This window comes from Furipterus horrens, unplaced genomic scaffold (genome assembly GCF_987537825.1).
Source record: "Furipterus horrens unplaced genomic scaffold, mFurHor1.1.pri manual_scaffold_6, whole genome shotgun sequence".
Taxonomy (NCBI): Eukaryota; Metazoa; Chordata; class Mammalia; order Chiroptera; family Furipteridae; genus Furipterus; species Furipterus horrens.
In genome coordinates this window covers 129,097,811-129,115,933 of record NW_028327176.1, presented here as the reverse complement: position 1 = coordinate 129,115,933, position 18,123 = coordinate 129,097,811, and the positions used below count along the sequence as shown (strand labels likewise).

The 18,123-nt window shown below is 35.5% G+C and overlaps 1 protein-coding gene across 1 annotated transcript in view; it reads left to right on the top strand.

The window, feature by feature from the left end:
- Window positions 1-17,884, top strand: part of CEP162 (centrosomal protein 162) — a 68,806-nt gene extending 50,922 nt beyond the window's left edge. The window contains exons 21-27 of the mRNA XM_090279634.1: window positions 13-117; window positions 5,986-6,198; window positions 7,242-7,894; window positions 10,431-10,572; window positions 12,479-12,577; window positions 14,981-15,115; window positions 17,444-17,884. Of these exons, the coding sequence (XP_090135760.1) occupies window positions 13-117; window positions 5,986-6,198; window positions 7,242-7,894; window positions 10,431-10,572; window positions 12,479-12,577; window positions 14,981-15,115; window positions 17,444-17,653 (1,557 nt within the window). The 3' untranslated portion in view covers window positions 17,654-17,884. The remainder of the gene's footprint in view (window positions 1-12; window positions 118-5,985; window positions 6,199-7,241; window positions 7,895-10,430; window positions 10,573-12,478; window positions 12,578-14,980; window positions 15,116-17,443) is intronic.
- The last annotated feature ends 239 nt before the right edge of the window (window positions 17,885-18,123 follow it).

The following is an 18,123-nucleotide window of genomic DNA, read 5'->3' as shown; positions in this document are numbered from 1 at the left end:
ACTTATTGATAGGTTGAGAACCTGAAAGCTGAATCTGGAAATCCATCTATTCAGCAGAAGATACGTTTAAAAGATAAAGCAGCTGATGCCAAAAAAATTCAGGACCTAGAGCGACAAGTATGTATTAAGGGTAAATTTTCATTAAGGTATTTTATATATATAGTCTTCTGTGATTTTTCTTGTTTCAGGAGATCCTATAAGATGTAGTCAACCTGGAAATTCTTGTAGACTAATGTGCCTCATTTGATGGTAGACTTATTGATGAGATTCTTTTGCATTACAGCTCTATTAGACATCTGGGAAAAGGAAGCAGAATTTAGAAGCTCTGGGTATAGAGTTAGAATTCCTTTTCCTGACAAAAGATAGGTGACAGGAGGGCAGGAAAGGAGATCCTTGAGTTTGGAACATGTTAGTAATGCTGGAAAGTATTGCAAAACACCTTGGAAACATAACATTCAGCACCCCAAAGAGCTGGCCAGAATTTTGAGCTCTTACTATTTAGGCTTAAAAAAAATATTCATTACATGATCAGTGTGGAAGGGAGATCTTTTTCAAAAATCATATAGTAACATTTATTAGGATAAAGATATTTTTCATCGAAGTAGTTGTTTTGTGGGGTGGACTATTAGTTAACTTTTTCCTTCTGTTTTTAAAGCTTTCAATAATATAGTATTTCTATTCATAACTAAATATTAAAATAAGAATTTCCAGCCTTGTTTATAGGAGAGCATGATTCTGCTGTCAAGTCATGATACTTAAATGTAGGGCTATTATTTCATCACAAACCCAAAACCGTGAGGTCATCACTGGACTGAATATTGTCCTAGTGTTATGAGAAGAAGGAAAACTAAGTAAAAAATTAATTTCATTACCTTACAGGGCCTATTCTTATATTAAAAGGTATGACTTGGTAGTGTGAGTCAGTGGTCCACAGGAAAAGGAGCTAGAAATATTCTAAAATAACTGTAGTCTAGGGTTGCTTGGCTTCTTTTTCTATGCTTAAGATTTAGAGTACTCAGTATGGATTGGCTATCCAGAATTGTGAAAGAAAAAAGACCAAAAGAAATACTTTTCTAATAGATAAAATTATTTTGAGAGAAATAATGTAGAACTGAATGTGTGAGAAAAAGATTAAGCATGCTTAATAGCAAAATAAAGATGTGAAATGGTGCTAAATACTGACCAGAAATACAATGCTTTATGAAAGTAACCTCCCACTTTTATTAAAAATTAACTCATTTATCAAATTATATCTTTCTAAAGTATTATCATTAATAGTATTTTGTATAGTTTGCTGCATATACATTTTAGATCTTAATTCTATTCACATGAACATTTCTGTCCTAAAGATTTTAAACCTTAATATATATTTTAAAATCAAGATGTATCATATTCAGAATCATTTTGTAGCCACATATTCTGGAATAGATTAATTACAGAATAAAATATCTTATTTTCTAAATAGCACATAAGTTAAAATGGGGCTAATTAGATGCATATTTTAATGAAAATTGCAGATTACATGCATTTGTTCATGCTTTATTTACTGGGATATTTTATAGTTTAATTTCCAGTGGGAATTTAAAAAACAAAAACAAAAAAATCTATTTTGTATGACAGCCACACCAGTATCAGTGGTTAAACAATAATATTAAAATATAGAAATTGAAGATACAAATAAAATTTGATTCCCCAAAAAATGTAATATACATTTCAAGGTATCTAAATCAGACTGAAAATGTTTCTTAAAATTTTAAATGAATGCATTGTGAATATGTTAAAACAAATTAACTTTAAAAATTTTTTATTTTAAATTTATTCTTCTTGTTTATTCTGTTACAGTTGTCCCAAGTGCTACAACTAAAATCTAGATCTTTTTTTAATATATGTGGTATATACAGGTATCCCCCATATAACATGGTACTTCTGTAACATAGTTTCACTCTAACATAGTTAGAGAATAGGGGAGACTCCTCGTATAACACAGTACTTCTGTAATACAGTATGACTGTAGAAGATATCCAAGAGTTGCTGGTAGAAGAAACTGATGAAGCAATTTTGGTAGAAATGACATCTGGAATGTGCCAAGATAACTTAGGGGATGATAGCACTGATAAAAACAAAGAAGTTGAAGTTTACTCTAAAAAGCGTACAGAAAGGCCTAGACTTAGCTGAACAGTTAGTCATATTTCTTAAATGAAGATCCTTGCACTAAAAGGAGCACAAAGTTTAAGAGAGAACTTCAGAAGTGCTTACCACCAGATAACGAAATTTATAAAGATCTCTCAGCTAAAGGCAAACAATCTAAAATAACAGATTTTTTGCAAAAAGTAGAGCATAGAAATCAAGATAATGCTGAAGGAAGTTCAAAGGATGAGGATATCTTGTCAAAAACAAAAAGGACTTCCGGCCAAGATGGAGGCCTAAAGAGACATGCTGCATCTCCCTCCACAACTAAGAAAAAATACAACTACCTCAAAACTAGAAACAACCAGAAGTTCCATAAAACTGAGCTGCATGGAAGTCCAACAAACAAAAATATAAAGAAGAAATACTCATCCAGACAGGTAGGAGGAGCAGAGCTGGGATGGAGAGGACATGGTGTGGTGGCGACAGCAGCAGTGGCAGAAGCAGCAGCAGGCTGGCAGAAAGCACAGTCACACATTTTAAAAAGTCAGAGGGACAGCTGGGGAGTGCTCCCAGCACCAGACCAGACCGCACAGCTCACTGTCCCAGTGCCAGGGAAAATAAAGCCTCATTGCTTCTGATTGTGCAAACCAGTGGAGGTTGGGGCGGAGGAAGAAACTGCTGGTCTCTCAGCAGAGTCTGCTTGTTTAAAGGGCCCCCATGGTCCTAGAACATCTGCAGACCCACCCACTCTGGGAACAACAGCCAGGGCAACAGCTAGAGAGGGGCCAGTCCCATACAGACGTGGGAGAAGTGCCTGGAAAAGGGGCGAGTGCTGAGCAAGCGGCATTGTTCCTCTCAGACCTCTCCCTCATATACAGCGCCACAACGTGGTAAAATGGGTCACCCATACTGACGAATACCTAAGGCTCCGCTCCTTACAATGTAACAGGTGCGACAGCTCTACCTAAGACATGGAGGCAAACAAACATAGGAGCCTGTCAAGATGAGGAGACAGAAAAGTATGGCCCAAAAGAGGGAACAGATCAAGGTTCCAGTGGGAGAACTAAGTGATGAGATAGCCAACCTAACAGATGAGGAGATAGCCAACCTAACAGATGAAGAGTTCAAAACACTGGTGATAAAGATGCTCACTGCTTGACAGATATGCTTAAGTACAACAAACACATAAAGGAAGAAGTGAAGGCTATGCTAAATGAAACAAAGGAAAATCCACACAAAACCAGTGATGAAGGGAAGGAAACTGGGGTTCAAATCAATGATTTGGAACATAAGTAAGAAATAACAGTCAACCAGTACAGAATGAGGAAACAAGAATTAAAAAAAAAAAAAAAATGAGGAGAGGCTTAAGAACCTCTGGGGCAACTTTAAATGTGTCAACATCCTAATCATAGGGGTGCTAGAAGAAGAGGAGGAAGAGCAAAAATGGAAAACTTATGTGACAAAATAATGAAGGAAAACTCCCCAAATTTGGTGAAGGAAATAGACATACAAGTCCAGGAAGCACAGAGAGTCCCAAACAAGCTAGACCCAAAAAGAACCACACCAAGATACATCATAATTAAAATTCCAAAGGTTCAAGATAAAGAGAAAATCTTAAAAACAGTAAGAGAAAAGCAGAGAGTTACCCACAAAGGAGTCCCCATAAGGTTATCAGATGATTTCTTAAAAGACACTTTGCAGGCAAGAAGGGACTGGCAAGAAGTATTCAATGTGATGAAAGGCAAGGACCTACAACCAAGATTACTCTATCCAGCAAAGCTATCATTTAGAATGGAAGGGCAGATAAAATGCTTTGCAATCAAGATAAAGCTAAAGGAGTTCATCATCACCAAGTCATTATTATATGAAATGTCAAAGGGACTTATTTAAGAAAAAGAAGATCAAAATTATGAACATTAAAATGACAACAAACTCACAACTATCAACAACTGAGTCTAAAAAATAAAAACAAAATCCAACTAAACAAACCAGAATAGGAACAGAATCATAGACATGGGGATCATTTGGAGGGTTATCAGCTGTGAGGGGGAGTGGGAGAAATGGGGAAATGGTACAGGAATTAAGAAGCATAATTGGTTGGTACAAAATAGACAGGGGGAAGAATGATATAGGAAAGGATGAAGCCAAAGAACTTACATGCATGACTCATGGACATGAACTAAGGGAAGTGGGGTCGCTGAAGGGAAGTCGGGTACTGGACAGAGGGGAGCAAAGGAAAAAAAATTGGAAATACTGTAACAACATAATCAATAAAATATACTAAAAAAAAGAAAACGCGTTTGGTTAATGAAACTCAGTAGTGGTGACGAAGAAAACATTACTTAGTTCACATTAATATGTAATACTTTTGATGAAGATTTCTTTAATAAAGATATTTCTCTTAATTATAAAAATATAATAGTATGTTTTTTTAATTTTTGGAACCTAATCCCCCTCTTTGTACTAGTTCTTTGTTTCATATAACATGGATTCACATAGCATGGCATTTGTTAGGAACCTAACAACCATGTTTTATGGGGGTTACCTGTATGTATATATCTTTATATGCTTGCATCTAATTCAAATAACTAGGTTTTAAATACCAAAGGAAGCAAAGCTTTGAAAATTTTGCAGATGAAGTAAGTTATTAATACAGCTGTCTATATTTCTAGTTTATGGTATGTCTGAATGTGCAAGAAGTTTTTATGAATGGAAATATTTGCTGTTAATGTTGTAAATGATGCCATACTTAAATATCTAATATGAACAATGTTCAATTTGTAATCAGGATTTTGAGCATCAGCAATCCATCTTGTCTTAAGAAAGGTAGTTTTTGAGACCAGATTATAATAAAAGCCGACATTATCAAACCCTTGCTATCTGCTAGGTACTCTGCTAAGCACTTTACCGGATGCCTTTTGTTCCTCACTTAATTGTATCAATGCCATGAAATCGCGTTGTTGTCATCCCCATTTTACCAATGAGGCTAAAGAGATTTTGACTGAGGAGTTGACAGAGGTCATAAAGCTAGTAGCAGCATCTAACAACAGATGTGCTCTAACCACTGCATAGACTTCCTCTCAGGTGCTATTTTATTGGATTGCATACTCAGAGGCTAGAAAACTGTTAAACAAAAGAATTTAGTGTTTTATGTTTTTCAAAGCTATCTTAACCATGATACCTTTAGCAAAAGAAGGTATACAAACATATGCATATATAAAATCAAACTAATTTCTGTAGACCCTGGTGCTATTCTTGCATACAGAAAGGACCATATAATATGAAATTGTTTTATAGATTAAATGAACACTAGCTTTGTCATCTAATCCTCCTTCCTAGTTGAGGTCACCTTAAACTTCATTTGAGAGGGGGCTTTTGGAGATAGGGTTAGGGTAGGGTGGAGATTGTTGCAAGATGTGGCAGGTGCTCAGGAAGGTGTACGTTTATTGCAGTAAGTTTGCACATTCATGTACATATAAGTAATATTTCAATCAGTAGATAGCATAAGCACCATCATTTGCGGGGGTCTGTAGGAAAAAAGACAAGGGAGAAGAGCTTTTTCCTCAAAAAGACTGGTTATTAGTGGTAAAACAGTCCCACGATCTATTTCAAATGACTGTAAGGATTTCTGTAAATTCACTAGTACTTTATTACAGTATACTATAGGGTTTTTAAATCAGATAATCTTAAGGATCTAAAATTTGAAATTATTCTGTCCTTCTATGCATTCAAGTTAGTCCTGAGATGTGATAAAAGCATCTCTTTGAAATCTAGACATAACTGATATAGCATAATCTATATTAATCTGCTTAATTACATTTGTGAATTTACATATATACAAAAATATTTTAATAGGTTAAGGAAATGGAAGGAATTCTAAAGAGAAGATATCCTAATTCTCTACCTGCTTTAATATTGGCTGCATCAGCAGCTGGTGATACAATGGATAGAAATACAGTGGAATTTATGGAAAAAAGGATAAAAAAACTAGAAACCCATCTGGAGAGCAAAGATGAAGAAGCAAAGCGAAGCCTTCGGACCATGGAACAACAGTTTCAGAAAGTGAAAGTAAGTGCCAGGTAGCCATAGAGATGGGGCTCAGAGATGCACCATGGAGGCTGGGACTTCTTAGATTGGATTTTCTCAAATAGCTCTTTCCCATAAAACCTTTACCATTATTGTCAGATACAAAAGAAACCTAGATTCTTCCTGTCTTTTTGTACTCCTTCAGTAACTTATTTCAATCATGAAATAATCTGGCACAGGATAATCTTTACATAAGTTCCTCTCATTGATATTACAACTAGTGTAAATTAAGTCATGACAAAGCAGAGTAAAGCATCTCTGATATATTATTCAGTATAAAAAATTTTAAATTATCATGGATAAAACTATTTTCGCTGAAATTTACATGTTCAAAGGCCCATGATCGCACTTACCCTAAGACGTTGAGACTGTTGCCATGTCACTCTCCTCACCAAGCTGTGAACTTCTTGAAGGCAAGAACTGAGTTTCTTTATCCCTAGCATCTGGCCCAGTGGCTGGCACATAGTCATAGCTAAATAAATATTCATTGAATGAACAAACACTGTCAGTGCCTCTTTCCACTGAGTAAACTATTGAGGTTACTTCATTTATAATAAAAACCTCAAGGATATAAATTTCAAGCTGACTGATTTACTCCCTCTGAGATTTCTAAATTGATATTAGGAAGCTGAGAATGTGTTTTATGCTAAAGACTTCAGTTCTGCCAATTGCTTTCCCTAGTACTCCTCAAAATGTATATTGTTAATCAATTTGCATAGAAAGGGGTATATAATAGTAGGTTTGATAGTAAGGTTTAAAATGAGCTTTGGGGTATACAAAAATGTTTATGAAGCAACATTAATTCCAAGAGTATGTAACATATATTGAGACTATATAATGTTCTGCCCTTCAAAGGTTGGGACTTAAATATGTTTTACCGACTCAAGGAGCACAGCGTTGGAGGCATCAGAATGTGTAATGAGTACCTGAATAAAGGATTAGGTGGGTTTCGGTAATATGAGGGCTTCAGTAATTAATGGAGTGTTTTAGCACTGGTTTGGCTTTACATGCATTCTTTTCTTCAGATTCAGTATGAACAGAGACTAGAGGAGCAGGAGCAGCTACTTGCCCGCAAATTGAAAGAAGCACACCAGAACCGACCTGACAACTCCTCCAAGCTTAAAGCATTAGAGAAGGAACTCGAAGACATTAAGGAAGCCCATCAAATCACTGTAAGAAACCTTGAAGCTGAAATAGACAGGCTTAAACATCAGAATGCTAAACTAGAACTCAAGAAAAATGATGAAGATGATAAACATTTCCAGTCTATAGAATTCCAGGTGGAACAGGCTAATGCTAAAGCTAAACTAGTAAGACTCAATGAGGAGCTGGCTGCAAAGGGAAGAGAAATACAAGACCTTTCGAAAACTGTGGAAAGGCTTCAGAAGGAGAGAAGAATGATGCTGTCTAATCAGAACTCTAAGGGCAGGGAGGAAAGGACTGCAAAAAGGGTGAAGAAAGATGTTTTGTACCCAGATAAAGGAAATGCCAATGCCTTCCCTGGAACCCTGGAGGGCAAACTTTACCAACCACATACTTTTACTGATTCCCATATTTCAGAGGTTTTACAAGAAAACTGCAGATTGAAAAATGAACTGGAGAGATTAATTGTGGAGAGGAATGAGCTGAAGATGAAATCTGAAGAAGCTATGAATCAGTTTGAGAATTCCATAAAAAGGTACGATGTGAATTTTTTAAATATATGGGGACAAAAAGAGAAAAGTTTTTAAATTACAAGATGTAGTTCCTCTGAACAGTTACTCCCTGAACTGAATTCCTAATGAAATTAAGTAATTATATTGCATCACTAAGCATAGATGTGTTTCTGGGTAAGATCCTCTGCCTTTCGGAAGCCGGCTTCTGATGAACCTGAATCCCCATGTCAACCCAAGTCATGTCCTGGGGCTGACCAGTCCTGTCTTCTTTCTGCATGTATCTGAATGGTGTTCGTAAGCTGACCCATTGGGCCCTCTTTAAAATGAATATCACTATTTATGATTGTCATAGGCAGATAGCTGTTAAAAAATAGCTATTATGAAAACAAGTTGACATTCTAAGAGAAAATGGTTTTTTTTTCCCAAAATAACTCTTCAAATTAATCTTGTGATCACACCATTCATACCTTAAAGAATTTGTAATCACCCCTTTCCCTCTCAGAATCTAAGTACTATCTGCTGTCTCTTTCCTCTGCAGTTTCTCACATACTCATTGTTTTCACCTGATAAAACCAAGTTCTAGTCCTTTCTCTTTCTGTACCCCTTTTCCACAAGTAGCCTCTTCTATTTCCATCTCACTTCCTCTTAAATATGGCTGTCATCCTCACTATTCTTTTAAACCTGGTCAGTAACCTTTCCCAGTCGTGCGGAGTTTTCTCCATCCTCATTTTCCTTGACATTGTTGACTACACTGCCTTTCCTGAAATGATTGCCTCCTTTAACTGCCATGGCTTGGCAGCTCTCACTAAAACTTTTTTTCTGACTCTCCATTCTCCATCCTCAGAAATCTGACTTTCTTGGCCTAACTTGCTGAATTTCTTCCCTGCCTTTTTGCTCATTTATGTTTCAAGTCCTACCTCTTTCACAAAATATTTCTGAGAGCTTCCTAAGAAGTTTCCTGCTTCTGCCTCCCAACTTGTACATAACTCTGCCTTGTAGCTCCTTGAGAACTGATGTAAGACTATACTTCCTTTACAACCAGTAAACACAATAATAGGTTTGGGAGATGTAAAATGTTTTAGGGAGTATAAAAACATGTAATTTAATGTTTATGAAGCAACATATTAATTATGATATTATATATTGAGAATATATATATATTATATATATAATGTTATGGCATTCAAATAATACATTTAACTGACTCAAGGAACACAGAGTTGAAGGCGTCACACTGAGCAATGAGTGCCTATATGAAGAAATAGGTAGGTCCTGGAAGAAGAAAGGAAGAATGAGCATAGGAAGCATAGGAAGCACCTAACAAACACTTGTTGATTGATTGGCAGCAGCTCCTCATTGAGTCATCATGGTAACCATATTGCTCCCAAGTCGGAACTTCTTTTCTATAGTCCCGAATGTGATGGTGGCAGTGAAGCTATCTGAAAAGAATCACATTCTTTACTAGAAATAATTCAGGTTTTACCTATAAATTTTTTCTATACATATTTATAATTTTTTAGTTTTGTTAATCTGTTTCTCAGACAGCTCTGGGTCTGATAAGTAAGAAATAACCTTTCCTAGTACCAGATTTAGGCTGTTTTTTTTTTGTTTTGTTTTTTTTTTTAATATGAACAGTGATATCATGGGTGCTTTAGATTTTTATACTTTTCTTAGGACTTTAATTGAAATATTCATGTAATCAAATAGGTAACTGATATATTCTTTAGTAGTTTTGGAATTGTCATATTAATAGGTATCAATAGTGACTAAATATCTGCTTTGATTATAATCTTGTCATTTTTAAACATTTCCAATAAGAGAGGAGATGCTTATCTATAAGAACTATATCAGCTCTTTAGTTGTAACTTTACCATTTACTAAACTGTCTCTGAATGCATAAATTTTGTCACAGAGACAAATGAGTAGTCTCTCGAGGTCCAGATTACCATTAATTAGGTTCAGTTACTCTGTTTCCTGAGAATTACTGTAAAAACAATTTTACAAAACGTAGAACTAGCCCAGAGTCATATGTGTGGTTCAAAAACTAGAGAAGGATGCCTAGACAAAGCATTGGAGATTTTAAAGGGAGCAATTATGATTATCCAAATAAGAATCTAGGCAAGAAATCTGAGTTTTTCTTAAAAGGTAAAATGACAGGCCCATTGCTTTAAATCCAAACAGAACATTTAGAACCTTGGGTTCCCTCAGATGTGCAGCACCAGGCTGGGGACAGAGTGCAAGGCCTGGCCTGGTTCACCTCTGCTGGACTCAAACCACCATCTGTAACTTGCTGATCTGGAACTATAGATACATCGCGCTTTCCTAAAGTCAGGTTTACTCTTGTAAAATTCAGTAAATAGTTGTGAGCTCATGGAGTGGTTGTAAGAACTCCTAGGCAGCAAATAATGTATAAGTAACCAAGCACAGTGCAGTAGATACTGGTGCCCTCTCTCTCTTTGCTTCTTAACATCCAGGCATCTTAAACTATTTCTGTGCTAACTCTGAATTAAAGGTTGGAGAGCTGCTTTTATTTGTGGTTTTCTTTTGTTTGCTCCAAAGGCTCAAGGAAGAGACTGCAGCACACATCACATCTCTCAAAGCATCTCATCAGAGGGAGGTAGAGAAACTCCTTTGCCAAAATGCAGTAGAAAATTCTTCTTCCAAAGTAGCTGAACTAAATCGTAAAATAGCAACTCAGGAGGTAAGTGAGTTTAACAAACTTTCTTTGATTTTAGTGTGATGAATTTTTTTTTTTTTTTTAGTACTGGTACTAGAACATTAATTTGTGATTATTTTAACTTCGCTTTGATATGTTGGTGATAGAAATGGTATTGGTTTGATTTTATTTTTATATGAGGATGCCATTACCATATGTTTAATTATTCTAAAGTTACTAAATATGTGTTTTACAGTTTTGTCCCTACATTTCTCAAGTAAATCTTCTAAGTGAGTGTTAATGGGTGTTTGAGGGCTGTGTCTAATGTGATTGGGACCTTAGTCCTTGAACTTGAATGTTAAACCATCTCCCTCTGCCCCAAATCTCAACTGACAAGTAATTGGCCTAGTCATTCTTCTTGCTCCATTAACTTATTCATTAAACAAATACTGATCCTGTGTCTATAGACAGTTAGGCACTGGGGATAAAATAATGAGCAGAGAAATAACACAGCTCTGGCCATTATGAAGCTCAGCCTTTTAAAAATTATGACAGGGTATGCTGACAGCTCGTCTGTATTTCCTCAAAAGTGTCTTCCTTCTTGGATACTATGTATGTCTACTGGCATATCTATGAATATCTACCATGTGGCCCATCTTCTGTGTTGTTAGTAAGTTGAAACAACAGCATTAACATAGAATGTGCAACTCACTTTCAAAAGCAAATAGGGCAAAATGTTAGCAGTTGATAATTCAAGTTGAAGACTATATGAATGTTCATTTTGCTCTACATCTTTTCTGTAGGTTTTAATTTTAAAAAACAAGCTAAGGTAATTATTCAAGAAATAAACACACCACCACCTCTCCCATCTGTAATTATTTAATAACATCTTAATTAAAAACAAATACCCCAGTTGCAGAAGTTTGATGTTAGATGTTGTGAAATTATTGTTAAATTTTCTTAGGTGTAAGTATGTTATTGTGGCTTTGTGAGAAAATACCCTTATAAGGAGATGCATGTTGAAATATTTGGGGTACTTAAAAGACGAAGTGTAATGAGGTCTATAATTTAATCTCAGATAGCTCAGAAACAAGGAACTGTGGCTGTTTTTAATACTTCAGTGAAAAAAGATTTAAAGTGCTTTTCAAAAGTAACCGTTAATAGAGCCTTGAAGATAACCTCTGTAGCCTTTTTCCTCATAAGAGTGGAGTGTCATTGTGTGATGTAGACATTATATCACATGATTATGTAAAGGCGGTCCAGGAGACCTGGGAAAGGTAGTATCATGATGTCACAGTGGCATAAATATTTTACTTTCCCAGAATTCTAAATGTAATATTGCAAATTGTGAGTTAAATGCAAGTCATCATAGTTTAATCATAAAAACAGTAAAAGTAAAACATTAGAGATGAGATGAATTTTTCTTAAGTTTTTTGAGTTTCTTAGTGGAAATCTTAGTGTTCAGTTTCTTTGTCTAAAAATATGAAATTAACATTTCACAGATATTATTAGTATTATGTTATCTTTATTTAGTCAGTAGCTCTTAAATAAAAGCTATTATTCTACTTAGTCACAAAGTATAAAAATAATACTGGCCACTTTCTTCAAAATGCTCAGACTTCATAGAGGTTTATTTTAAAGGTATTTTTCAGGCCTTTAGAAGAAAAGTACTAGAGATAAAGAAGCCAAGTAGTTACATAGTCATTAATTTGTAATATGTGATGCTTTATATTAAATATTAAAAGAAGCAAAACAATGAATTTATTCAGTGAGTTTAATTATAAACTTAATTCCTATGGCAGTTTATTTCTTTGTTAGAACTTGGTAATTTTAAAATATTAGGATTTTTTTATTTTTAGTACAAAAGTATTTAGTTGACTTTCTTATACTTTTTCAAAAAATGTTCAAAGAAGAGCTTTCTTAACTCAGTACTTCCAACATAATTTCCTAGGTACTTATAAAACATTTCCAAAATCAAATTAATGAGCTGCAGGATAAACAAGAATCTCTAGTAGCTTCTCAAGTTCGAGAAGAAATTCTACAGAAAGAGGTAAGAAATAACAAAAATATTGGGCTAACATAAGGTTCTCTTATCCATTTAAATTATACTGTCATTTCTGCATAAATTTTTAACTTAAGTGTACAAATAGACATATCTAGAAATATCACGTCAAGATAATATTAATAACTTATTTATGGGAAGTCTGCTTTCCCAGATGTTATTTTCTGAGCATTGGGAAAATGGGATTATTGGTTATTTTGTTTGATTTTTTTTTTTATGCTATATAATTGTATGCTTAAAACCATTTCTGCATTAAGTACTACAGCCATTTAATATGGTTAGGAAATAGGTCAAGTTATCATGACAGTGATGCTGGATCAGCAGTAATAATATAATCACAGGAAATAGATCTTTTTGGAAACTCACCATAACAATAATAGTTACTGAATTTTAAGTGTTTAGTATGTTCTGGCATTGTGATATGTGCTCTATGTGGTTCTTCACCATAACCCCAAAGGATAGGTACTGTTATTCCCATTTTATAGATGAAGAAATTGATGCTAGAAAAATTAAGTAACTTGCTGAGGTTACCAAGCCCCTATCATTGGATATTGAGGTTGTTAGTATAATTTTTTTCTATAGTACTTAAGTAACAGGAAGCACTTTTGATCATGCATCATTGCTTATGTATCCAGTACTTGCATAGGATAAATTCACTAAAATAACAAGAACTTTATAGAAGTATATATTCTATAAAAATAAGTATTCAACTTTACACTCTTAAAGGTACATTTAAGTAGGTACAAATGGAGGGAAATTTTTTTCTATTCTTTGTCTAGAACCAATTTTCTGAATTTATGCAATTTACAAATGAATGTTTAATCGTTGAAAGGTGAATTCATTCATTCATTGATGAATACTTGTTAAACACCTACTCTCTGCTGAGCACAGTTTTAGGAGAACCAAGTAGAAAAAATGCCTGCTTTCTTGGAGCTTACATTTTATTTGTGGAATCAGACAGTAAATAAATATCTTTGATAAATTAAATTAAGACAACATCTGTAAAATACTTAAAACAGTGCCTAGCACATACTGTCATGACTCACTACTACTTGTAATTTACAGTTGATTCAAACACAGTTGTCGCATGTTAAGAATCCTGTGGCCCACCTCCCTTTCGAGTTAAGTGTCCTTCACTGCTCTTTGGGCATCTCACCATCATAGCACATTATATTGGAATTCTCATTCACTCAGCTGTTTCATTTCCTTCACCAAGGACTCCCCAGCTAGTGTATCAGGAAACAGATTACCTGTGGATCACAAGATAGTGATGGCTGGAAGTGCTGTCTAATGATAAACTCATAATCGCTTTTCAATCATTAAAAAGTTCACAGAAATTAAAGTGATATTTGACCATTATGTGTATGACAATACCTCTGACAGCTTTAGTTTAGAAACATTGTTTATTTTATTTATTTTTGTTTTTACGATTTCTAGTGATCATTGTTTTCATATAATATTTCTATGCCTAGCACCCATCACCACAACATGTTCTGTAAAGCCCCTATGACCTTTCTGCAAATCATCCCATTAAAAATCTGCATATATTTTTGGTCAGGAATGTTTCACATTTAAAATATTTAGATTTGTCTCTGACTTAATTTGCTTATATTTTTACATTTTTAAAACTAATTTAGGAAAAAGTTTTGTGTATTTACTATTATCAGTGTTATCAGGCACTGGATGTTTCCATGTAAAACAGGATTGAATTTGTTAATTTTCTCTATTTTCATTTGCTTGTCAATTATTTTGCCTTTTGATGTTAATAATTAGCAAATTATAATTATATGGTCTAAAGGAAATATAGGTAATTGTTTCATCAAGCCCAATATAAAGAAGCTTCACATCCTCTTCATTTAACTTTCTGGGGACATAAGATGTTGCCACTTTCTCTGTGGGCCATGATGTGACAAAGGAGGTGCTGCAGTAGACTGTAACTTCCCATGTGTCTTTCATCTCTGCAACCCCAGGATTTAAGACAGCAGCAAGCACAGAAACTTTATTTCATTATCTCTATTTTATATGCATACATTTATTTGTGGAATGAATTATAAAGCATAAAATGGTAAGAGCCAGAAAGGATTATGGGGAGTTGACAGAAGTATCCATATATTTACTGAACTCTTTTTGTACTATTTAATCTTAAAAGTAATCAGCCTATTAACAAATACTTAGTAGCAAAGCTAAATACACCAAAGAAAAGTGCCCAGCTTAATTTTGAATGCCACAAACTGGCTTGGCATATGTGGAAGGTCTCAATTTTCTGAGACCTTTTGGAATATGAGGTCAGTTCAGAAAATATAGTTAATGTTCATACTTCCTAAGGGTACCTGTTAAAAATGAATTATTTCCATATCCTATTTTTTCATTTACTTCATAACTCAATTTTAGATTACAAAACTCTTAGAAGAATTGAGAGAAGCCAAAGAAAACCATACACCAGAGATGAAACATTTCATGGACTTAGAAAAGAAAATTAAACAAATGGAAATGAGACATAAACAAAGAGAGCAAGAACTTCAACAGGTAAAGTCATAAATCACATTTACATATTTGTATAGTTCTTTTAAGTACCTCCAGTTTGCTATAGTTTTGTCATCCCTAGCAAAACTTACTTTTTAAAGTGTTTCCATTATATATTGATCTTATTAACAATTTTAAAGTAACTTTAAATCTCAAATACCTGAAGGTTGATTTGCCTTAAAGAAACAACTTGTATCATGTTCTTAATTATTGGTAGGTCTCTAAAAAGTTCAAGTCATTTTAATAAATGATTGTAAGAAATAGATGTACATTAAAATGTGATCATTTAAATTATGTGCCTAGTACAAGTAATATCATTATTGTTCACAAACAGATGAATTAATAGAAATGAAAAATGGCAGAAGTAAAGGCATGATATGTTTTAGGCATTAGCCTGGTGCTGATATTTAACTTTGCTGAAACAGTGTATTATTCAGCTTGGTCTGACACAGCAAAATATCATAAACTAGTAGGCTTGAAACACAATTTTCTCACAGTTCTGGAGGCTAAAATTCCAAGATCAAAGTTCATCTGATTCATTTTCTGGTGAGAGCTCTCATTCTGGCTTTAGATAGCCTTTCCTCTTCCTCGGTGTGTGTAATGCAGCATGGAAAAGGGGAAGTAGAGAGACAAGGAGAGCTCTCTGATACCCCCTCTTAAAAAGACACTAATCCAGTTATAACCCTGGCTGGTTTGGCTCAGTGGATTGAGCGTCGGCCTGTGAGCTAAGTGTCGCTGGTTCGATCTTCCAGTCAGGGCACATCAGAGAAGGAAAACTCTGATTCCAAAAAACCTCCGCTGCCTTGCAGCATACCTCTTCAGGGGAAAGGCTAAGGGAGTAAACCCCGACAGAAAATCCGGAGCCGGAGTCCCTAAGGCGGTTTGACGTTGTAGTCAACACCGGCAACTCCTGCGGCGCACCTGAAGCCAAGCTGTATTGACTCCGTCTTTCCCTTGGATCCTTCAGCTGCGAAGAGGGGGGGGGTCTGCTGCATGGGCAACAGCAGACCCTCCATATCACCCTGCCCAGGCTCTGTAGCTTCAGCTTCACTGGAGAGGACACTCCAGCGTCATCACAAGATGTCTATTCAACACGGGAGGAGACAGATACCGTGTCACTCCCGAGTTGGACTGCACAGCCATTCTCGGCGTGCAGATAGACTCTTTAAGAAGCTACACCATCGTCTCTCGAGACGGACGGCTGCCGACGAAATGTAAGATCGACAGAGAGGGAAAACCCCGTAAAGTGGTTGGCTGCAGTTGTGTGGTGGTTAAGGACTATGGCAAAGAGTCTCAGGCAAAGGATGTCATCGAGGAGTACTTCAAATGCAAGAAATGAACAAATAAACTTGGCTTTTGTTTCTCAAAAAAAAAAAAAGAAAATTTGTACAGCATTTTGTGTTCCCCTTCACTGAAACACGTTGTTACACAATATTTCTGAAGTGCTTTTTAGAATTGCAGTTATTCTACAGCAAGTCAGGATAATAGATAAAATTTTATTGGAGATGCTCAGCATGTCTAACATCTAGTTTTTGTACGTCTAGCTTTCTGTGGTTTATACTGCTTATGATTAATGATTCTCTTATGGTTATTGACAGGGTATCCTCTCTTCACAGTTGAAAACACTGACCCACATAAGCAAGACAGTCTAGTATGATTGTTAATAGCAGGGACTCTGGACCAGGCTCTCTGAGTGTGAGCGCTGATTCTGCCTCCAATGAGCTATGTGTGAACCTTGACCAAATTTTTTTTTTTCTTGTGCTTTTATCTCCCCACCTGTTAAATGGGGATAAATATATAAACTCTACCTTCTAGTTGTGTTGGCAAAATTAAATGAGTTAACATGGATAAAATGCTTACAACCAAGCCTTGCACATGATAGGTGCTACATGTGTGCTGTTATCATTATTTTTAGTTCTGTTAATGAGTACAATGACATGTATTGTATATTAAAACTGTCTTGATTGCATCTCAAGTGCTGTTGTGAAGAGGAATAGCGTTTTGGGGATGTTTGGATTCATACCAGGGTATCAGAAATTTCTAATGCTTTAAATGGTATTCTTATCATTCACAGCTTTAATAAAAAGGACTGTAAAATTCCCTATCAGAATTTCCCCCCTATTGGCTTTACTTCCACACCTGTTTATTGACACAATGAAGTCCATTGGGTAGGGCTCCCCCACCTTCTCCTCCCAGGTCACCACGTCACCATTGTCAGCATTGTCTCACTTCAGCAATTTGAGGTTGTTAAATGTTCTTCACTCCCACGATGAACTGTAACATTAATATGGGTTTGTTTTTTTGTTTTTTTTTTTTTTTTTTTTTTCACAGATAATACAGCAGACACACCAAGTAGTAGAAACCGAGCAAAACAAAGAAATTGAGAAATGGAAAAGACTTGCACAATTGAAGAATCGTGAGCTGGACAAGTTCCGCACAGAATTAGACTCAATGTTAGATGTTCTCCGAGAGCTGCACCGACAGGGGGTGGTTGTGCCAGTTGCTCTTGCAGATGAAGTGAATGCACCAGAGTATTACTAGAAATGCAGGTTTCACATTACCTGGAAAGGCCTGGACGTGCGCGATGGCTGGGACTGTGCCACTGTCAGAGGCGGCTTTTGAAAACAAATGCTCCAGTATGTTGCCAGAAGACACAAAAGCAATGTTTCAAAATAAATTAACCAATAAGAAGAACAAGAAAAAAGCATTATGGTGTATTTTACTGAAAAGCATTAACTAGTCATATATTAAATAATTTATGGACAAGTCTCCTTAAGTTGGGTGATTAGAGTTAGTGAATTGTATTGTAGAAGTTCTCACTTAGCTGCTAGATATGAAAGGAAAAGAAAATTGCACATACTCTGCCATCGTTGACTAATCCTTTGTGCCAGAAAAACAGCCCCTCTTTCTCATGGAAGCATGAGGAATGTGAGCACAGCCACATCGACAGTCACCTGAGCAGGAGAGCTTCCACAATAATTTGGACAAGAATTGTAACTTCATAAAAGCAG